At 53.5% G+C, this 7,662-nt stretch overlaps 1 protein-coding gene across 1 annotated transcript; it reads right to left on the minus strand.

The window, feature by feature from the left end:
* Positions 1 to 2,805: 2,805 nt before the first annotated feature.
* On the minus strand, positions 2,806 to 5,802 carry POU3F3 (POU class 3 homeobox 3). The gene has a single exon (XM_015094481.4). The coding sequence runs from the start codon at positions 5,776 to 5,778 to the stop codon at positions 4,279 to 4,281; it is 1,500 nt and encodes a 499-aa protein (XP_014949967.2). The 5' UTR covers positions 5,779 to 5,802; the 3' UTR covers positions 2,806 to 4,278.
* Between the last annotated feature and the right edge of the window lie 1,860 nt (positions 5,803 to 7,662).

Consider the following 7,662-nt stretch of genomic DNA (forward strand, 5'->3'; position numbering starts at 1 on the left):
TTGCATGCATTTTAGAGTTTGATTAATTACCCTGGAACTTGGGCAAACTAAACTCCATGTGGAGAGAATGTTTCTTCCTTCAATTTAGTTCTGAAAGCTACAAGTTATTGATGGATCTCACTCTATTTACATACAAATTGGTGCAAATATGCCCATCTCTTAAAATGCATTTTGTATAAATATATAAAAGTGTCATTTTTGATTTAGCTTGAAGAGGTTGATCATTTATTATAAAAATAAACGAATAAATACAACAATATATTGTTGCTTCCAACAGGATAAATACTTTACAAATATATAATTTAAAAAACAAATTTAATTGTTAAAATTATTTAAAATATTACACTTATCGATAAAACTATCAATAGCATATACTGCATTTAATATTAGAACCGATTATTCTCTGAATGTTGAAAACCATTCATACAAAACAGATTATGAGCATGGTGATGAGCAAACACTGTGAGCTACAGGAAAGCAGAGGGAATCTCTAAGATCAATAATGAATAGTTCTGTTTTGGAACAAAGAAGTAGTCCTTGGGTAAATACTTAAAGCAAAAAAAAAAAAGGCAGAGCAACGACAGCAAAGTGACTATTTTAAATACACCTTGAATGATTTATCGCCCATACTTGCAGGGGAAGATGGCTGGGTGAATGAGATGGCTGTGGCTTGGACAACTGATCAGAAACCACAGGAGACTGCAAACTATAAATGGGCCCAGCTCAGGATTAGCCAGATTGATGGAACAGAACTTTGTCACTCCTCTGGGTTGGAAGGGGAGGTGGGGGTGGGTTGAAATGGAGGAAACAAACGGACACTTGACGAAGCACAAGACACTTGCGCTACAAAGGAACACAATGACCAAATTCATTAAAAAGATCTGGTGATATATAACAATGTTTTCATTATTTACATGTGTAACAATATAAGCCTTAGCACAAAACTGATCAGTTGTATCTGCCCTCTTTTGTTTTCCAACCATGAATTTCATTTTGTAAATACATTCAAAACGTTGATTTTTTAAAAAAATATGGAGTGCAAGCATGAGCTCACTTTAAAAAATACAAAATAATGAAATAAAATGGACTATCATTCCCAGCTTCTCCTGAATTCTTCTACCTCTAGAAGAGCTTCTTCCAAAGTAAACAGCAATGGTTACTTTTTAATAGAAAACAGTGTGAAATCCAATGTTAGTTCTTTTGTTGTCAGCCAAATCAAGTAAGCAAATGCCTCCTAACCTTTGAAATAGACCCATTCTCTGTCTGATCAACCACTACCAGTCCTGGAGGGAAAATAGGATTTCACCTCATGAGCCAGCAGCCTCCACCCAATATAAACAACCACACCCAATCCTCAGCTTTCCAATAAGGCCTTCTGTGCTTGCCCCTGCACACAGACCCTCAAAAATTGATGAAGTTTGTGTCCCCCTCCTCCACGTCTCCCCCAGGTTGTAAATCTGGGCACAGAGATTACAATAGCAAGAGAAATAGGAACCGAGAAGGCAAAGGAAAGTAAATTGTGGTTTCTTGTTTTCATTTTTTCCCTGCCCTCTGTTTAATAAATATGGCCTTTTTCAGATTTCACAAATCAAAATGATTGTGATTTTTAGTACGATTTGGTGTTTAAAATAATGCAACCCAATACACGGCCATCTGGCTGGGCTTGATTTATGAAAGTGACACAGGGTCTGTCTGGAAGAAATAACTATTCCTTGTTGCTCACAGTTTTCTTTTCTTTTTTTTTTTTTTAAACTCCTGCATCGATGTTACAGGGAGACGGAGTAGATGAGAGAAGAGGAAAAAACTGAGTGACAGCTCGATGAGATTAGGGGGAAGTTAATCTATAACAATCATTGCTTTATCACCCCTAAATACTTGTTTTTAAAAGTACGATACAAAAGGACGCAACAGAGACTTCGTCTTGTTACTTACAACCTGAGGCATTACACTTTCATTTTCCCATGTGGTAAATATTGATATGTTAACTTGATAAATGTGATCGCTCAGCAGGATGTATCTAGAGAATGATCAGGAAGTGAAAACCCCCAGCACCAGTAAAGAAAATACAGAATCATACTGGGGGAAGGCCAAAACACAGAAATCTAGACTCTGAAGTCTAAGCTGGTACTCACACTGAGGGTAATGCAGTGTGGACCATATTCATGATGTTAGAACAATATTCTTCCATTATAAGAAAAACAAAACAAAACCCTCCCCAAACGGCTTAATAATTTAAAATTAATTACATATAGTTATTCATGGGAAGTAAGTGATACAAAAATATTTCATCGACTTGTAAGCTATTCTTCATAACTTCAGTCTTCAGGAAAAAGAGGAAAGAGATATAGTAATATGGTGGTGGGGGGAGGAAATGAGTAGAAAAAGAGAGGCTAAACTTTGGTGGTATGGGGCAGACACTGTATTAACCATTAAGAAGCAATTGGCACATTTTTTACTGGGGATGTAGTCCAACATTCTGCTAAAGATGATAAAGGACACAGGTATCTCTGGGCAAAGGACTAGCATTTAGACAATCTCACCTAAAAAAAAAAAACCAAAACACTCACTAAAATTAAGTGTGGGGGGGGGGAATATTGTGAAATTAACAGGCTAACAAGGAGGGACTACTATGTCAATGTCTATCTGTTTCTGTCATCGTCTTTTATTCTAGATTTGCAAATATGCCTTAGGTGGAACAGACTCTGCTCCCTCAGTGCTATCCCTTAAGGAGCTACATTAGTAAAAAAATATTTTCTAAAGGACTTTTTCTTTCCCACACAGTGTTTATGCATCAGACACAGACTATTTCATTCTAACAAATTTATTTTCTCGATCAGCTCTTACGGAATCACTACTCAAATTAAATTACAATCAAATAATCACATCAAAAGATACCCTTATTACCTAGCAACTGTCCATATTTTCATTTCATTTTGATTTGTGCTCGTCTGAAAAAAACACGTAATACAAGATCTGGGGAAAAATAAATTACCGTTTTGCAGCAGTTCATAAGTATTCTGAATAAAATATTAAAAGAAGTCATTTAATGAAAATATAAAGCAAATATTTTTAGATCAACAACGGATCTAACAATTCTATATTGCCGTCTTTTGAAAAGTCTGTTTATTAAAACCTACCAAAAACACTGCATGGAAAGGGCAGTATTATATAAGCACATCCACAGCACCCATTCAATCAAAGTTGGCAACGGAATGAAGGCAGGAGTCCGGAGAAGTGCTGTCTTCCTAAATCCCTTGATCTGAGTCAGTCCAGAAATAAAAAATAAAAAATATTAATAAAAAAAATATTAGCGGTGGCATCTTTAGGCGTCGTCCACCGGAGCGGCAGCAGATAAAGCCGGAGTTGGTGGCCAGGCCTCTCTTGGCGCCCAGTCCGCCCGGCCGGGCCGGGATGCGCCTGGGCCTCTCTCACTGGCCGGTGGACGTCTCCTGCTCCCTCGCGGGTCCCTGTCCCTCTGCTCTCTCTTGATACTTTTATTTCCAAGGTTACTTTGACGATAGGTATTGTTTTTCTTTTGGCTTTACTATCAGTTTGTTAATTTCAGAAGCTGTGAATACGTATATATATATATATATTTCTTGTTTTCTGGAGAGTGTTCTGTTTTTTTTCGCCTTCCCATTTCATAGTCAATTTGTTTGTCCCCAAATGACTTTAATATGGACAAGAATCACGGGGTCGGGAGCAGAGTCACCCCTGATTAAACCCGGTGCCCCAGCAGGCCTTCAGGTCGCTCTCAGGAAACAAAGTTATGGTGGATCTCTCCAGGCTGGAGGGGGCCCTTTGGAGAGAGGGGGTGGAAGGGAAGGGGGTGCTTTAAAAAAAAAAAAAGAATTTTGTTTTTTTTTTAAGAGGAGAGGACGAAGCAGGTGCTAAGTGCTATCCACCGTCGCCGAGTAGAACTTCTCAGGGTGGGAAAAACCTCGCGAGTGCAGTTTCGGTGCGCTTGGCATCTCCACCCTTCTTTAAAAAGAAAACCAAGAAAACGAAACACCACCACAGTAGAAAGAGACCTCAGGATCGCCCCTTTTTCTCTCGGTTTTGTCATCTACGTGTATGTAAAACTGTCAGGGCATTTGTAGGCTTTGTTTGCTTGCTTCGCCCCTCCTTCCTTGGACTTCAAACAGCATCTCCTCGGTGCGCCCCTCTCCGTTCCCCCGAGGGCGGGCAGGCCTGTCTTTGGGCGGAGGGGAGGGCGGCCCGGCCCGGCCCGGCCCGGCGCAGGGGGGGCGGCGGGGTGACAGCGCGGCGCCCGGGCCTTCACTGCACGCTTGTCTGCAGCCCGTGGTGCGGCGGCGGCGTGTCGGCGCTCACCGGGCCCACCTGCGAGTACACGTCGTCGGGCGTCTGCTGCTGGATCCCGGGCGGCGTCATGCGCTTCTCCTTCTGCCTCCGGTTGCAGAACCACACCCGCACCACCTCCTTCTCGAGCTGCAGGCTGTCGGCCAGGTTTGTGATCTCCTGCGCGGAGGGCTTGGGGCACTTGAGGAAGTGGCTCTCCAGCGCGCCCTTGACGCTCACCTCGATGGAGGTCCGCTTCTTGCGCTTGCGGCCCTGCGCCGCGATCTTGTCGATGCTCGTGGGGCTGCCGGTGCTCGAGTCCGCCTCCTCCAGCCACTTGTTGAGCAGCGGCTTGAGCTTGCACATGTTCTTGAAGCTCAGCTGCAGGGCCTCGAAGCGGCAGATGGTAGTCTGCGAGAACACGTTGCCGTACAGGGTGCCCAGTGCCAGCCCCACGTCGGCCTGCGTGAAGCCCAGCTTGATGCGCCGCTGCTTGAACTGCTTGGCGAACTGCTCCAGGTCGTCGGACGTCGGCGTGTCCTCGTCCGAGTGCGGGTCGTGGCTGTTGAGTCCGGGCCCCGCGCCGCCGCCGCCGCCGTGGTGGGGGGGCCCCTGCGCGTGGTGCGGGTGCGGCGGGTGCGGGTGCGCGTGGTGGTGGTGGTGGTGATGATGCTCGGCCAACTCGGGCGTGTCCCCGCGCACCAGCCCCGGGTGCACCAGGCTCTGCGCGCCGCCGCCCCCGGCGCCGCCCGCGCCGCCGCCGCCCCCCGGGCCCGGGGGCGCGCTCAGCATGCCGTTCACCGTGAAGCCCCCGGGCTGCGAGTAGAGCAGACTCTGCGGCGGCGGCTGCTGGCCGCCGGCCATGGACGGGAGATGCGCGGCGGCGGCGGCGGCGGCGGCAGCGGCGGCGGCGGCGGCGGCGGCCCCCCAGCCCCCGGGGTGGCCCTGGTGTGGCGGCGGCGGCGGCGGCCCGAGGTGCGGCGGCCCGCGGTGGTGCAGGGCGGTGCCCGCGTGCAGGTCCTCGCGCCCCGTGCCGCCCTTCACGTCGGGGCCCTGCGGCGGCGGCGGCGGCGGCTGCTGGGGGCTGCCGGCCATGCCCACGGCGCTGCCAGACCACGGCGAGCTGGCCTCCACGGCGGCGGCGGCGGCGGCGGCGGCGGCAGCGGCGGCGTGGGGCAGCGCGGTGACCCACTGGTGCGCGTGGCTCAGCATATGGCCGCCGTTGCTGGCGGCCATGGCCCCCTGCATGAAGTCGCTCTGCACCATCTTGACGGAGGCTGGGTCCCCTCGGTAGGCGCCCGAGGTCACAGCCGCGCTGCCCGGCTGCATGCCGCCCCCGCCGCCCCCAGCCCCGCCGCCCCCGCCCCCTGCCCCGCCGCCCCCGCCGCCGCCGGCCCCCGCCGCGTCCGAGTGGACGATGGAGCCGGCCGCTAGCAAGCTGTTCCCCGGCAGGTAGGGGTTAGAAGCCGCCGTGGCCATGCCGCTCCGCTCCCGCCACCCCACCGCCGCCACCGCCGCCGCCGCCGCGCCCCCCCGCCTCCCCCCGCTCCGCCCCCGCCCCCGCCCCGGGCCCCCGCCGGCCCCGCCGCCGCCTCCGCCGCCGCCGCCGCGGCCGCCGGGTGCAGCTGCAAGGCCGCTGGGCAGGGCGCGGGGGTCGCTGGCCGGCCTTGGTCAGCAGTCGCCGCCGCAGGAGCCGCGCTCCGGGGAGGGGGGCTCGCTTCTCGGCGGGGCGCACTCCGTGGCCGCCCCCCTCGGGGGGGGTCGTGGCCGCCCCCCAGCCCCGGCGCGAGCGGCTCGCTCCAGCGGGGCTCTCCGGGAGGGGCGCGGCCCTGCGCCGGGGCTCTTCGGGCCGGGCGCACCGACCGGCGCTCCTCCTCCTCCTCCGGTCCTCGGGCAAGCGCGGACTCTGCCCGGGGCGCTGGGCCCGGTCCACCTGCTAAGTGGCGACTTCACGGGAGGCAACAAAGAAAAGAAGCCGCTCCTTTCTGCTGGACCACAGCGCGGACGACCGGCCGCTCCTCGCCAGCTCTTCGGGAACGCCCTTCGCTCGTCTCCCCTTGGAGGAGGAAAACTTTTTTTGTCCTTGAAGGCGTGGTGGTGCTGGCCGCTCGCGTGCCGAGCGGAGACGCGGGCTCCCGCTCTCCCCCTCCGGTCCTCTCGGCTCGACTTTGCTCTGTCCTAGGAAAACTTCGCGCGCTGGTGCATTGCTCTGAAGTTGCTATTGCCGGAGCTCTCGGTTGCCTCTGAAACAAGAGTCCTCTTTCATTCTCCTCACGACAGTCACAGTCTGATGGGACATCTTTCCTTTGGGGCAGAGAGTAGAAGGCAAATATAACAAGGAAAAAGCTGCACAGGCGAAAACACGAGGTCGCGTTTCTGTTACCTTGCTGCTGACGGTTGGGGTTGGTGTTTTATTTTTTTCCCAGCAGAGGTCTGGAGGAGGATGAGGAGGAAGAAGAAGAAGAAGAGTGCATTGGTGGAGGTGGAGGTGTGTGTGTGCATATAGGGGATCCTTGATACACAACCAACTCCAGTGGGCACGACGCACAGCGCGGAGGCTGCACCGACGGCGCGCGCGCTGGCCGTGCCGGAGCGGAGTTGCCGGGGGAGCTCGCCGTGCGCCCCGGTTCGCGCGCTCTCCCTAGCTTCTTCCCTCTCCCTCCCTCTCTCTCTCTCTCTCTTTCTCTCTCTCTCTCTCTCTCCCTCTCTCGCCCGCCGGTTCGGCTCCGATCTGACAGTCCTCTCTCTGTCCCTCCCTCTCCGAGCAGGGACTGTCGAATGTTTACCCTCCGCCGCGAGCGCGCACCCACCACCACACTTTCCCAAACACAAGGAAGTCGAGCACCGGGGCCCCCGCTGATTGGCTACCCGCTGGGTGACTGGCAGCCCCGGAATGACTGGCTCAGGACGCGCGGCCCCCCTTCCGGCGGTTCCGATTGGTTGCTTTTTAATTTAGGCAGAGCGTCGTAGAAGCTGGAAAGCTGTCGTTCCCCCTCCCTTACCCTCCCCAAGCCGCCTCCCTCCCGCTCGCCACTTTCTCCTCCCCGCCCCTCCCCCGCCGCCCCCTCCGCCGCTTCTTAACTCTTAGTGTCCGGCCGAGACGTTGGCCATCCCTCCTGGGCTCTGGGGAGCGCAATCGGTCTGGGAAGGCGGGGGGGGGGGGAGGAGGAAGAAAGGGGAGAGACGGCGGGGGTGGGGTAGGGGGGGCAAACAGGGGAGGGAGGGAGTCAGAAGGAGATCGTAGAGGGAAAAATCGCGAAAAATAGCAACCTCCACAGTCCACCTGGAACTGCGTTATGCCGCCCTCCCCTTCCCCCATCGCATCCCGGAGATCCGTACCGCGCGCGGCAAGGACGCGCCATT

The sequence above is a fragment of the Ovis aries genome, chromosome 3, assembly GCF_016772045.2.
Source record: "Ovis aries strain OAR_USU_Benz2616 breed Rambouillet chromosome 3, ARS-UI_Ramb_v3.0, whole genome shotgun sequence".
Lineage (NCBI taxonomy): Eukaryota > Metazoa > Chordata > Mammalia > Artiodactyla > Bovidae > Ovis > Ovis aries.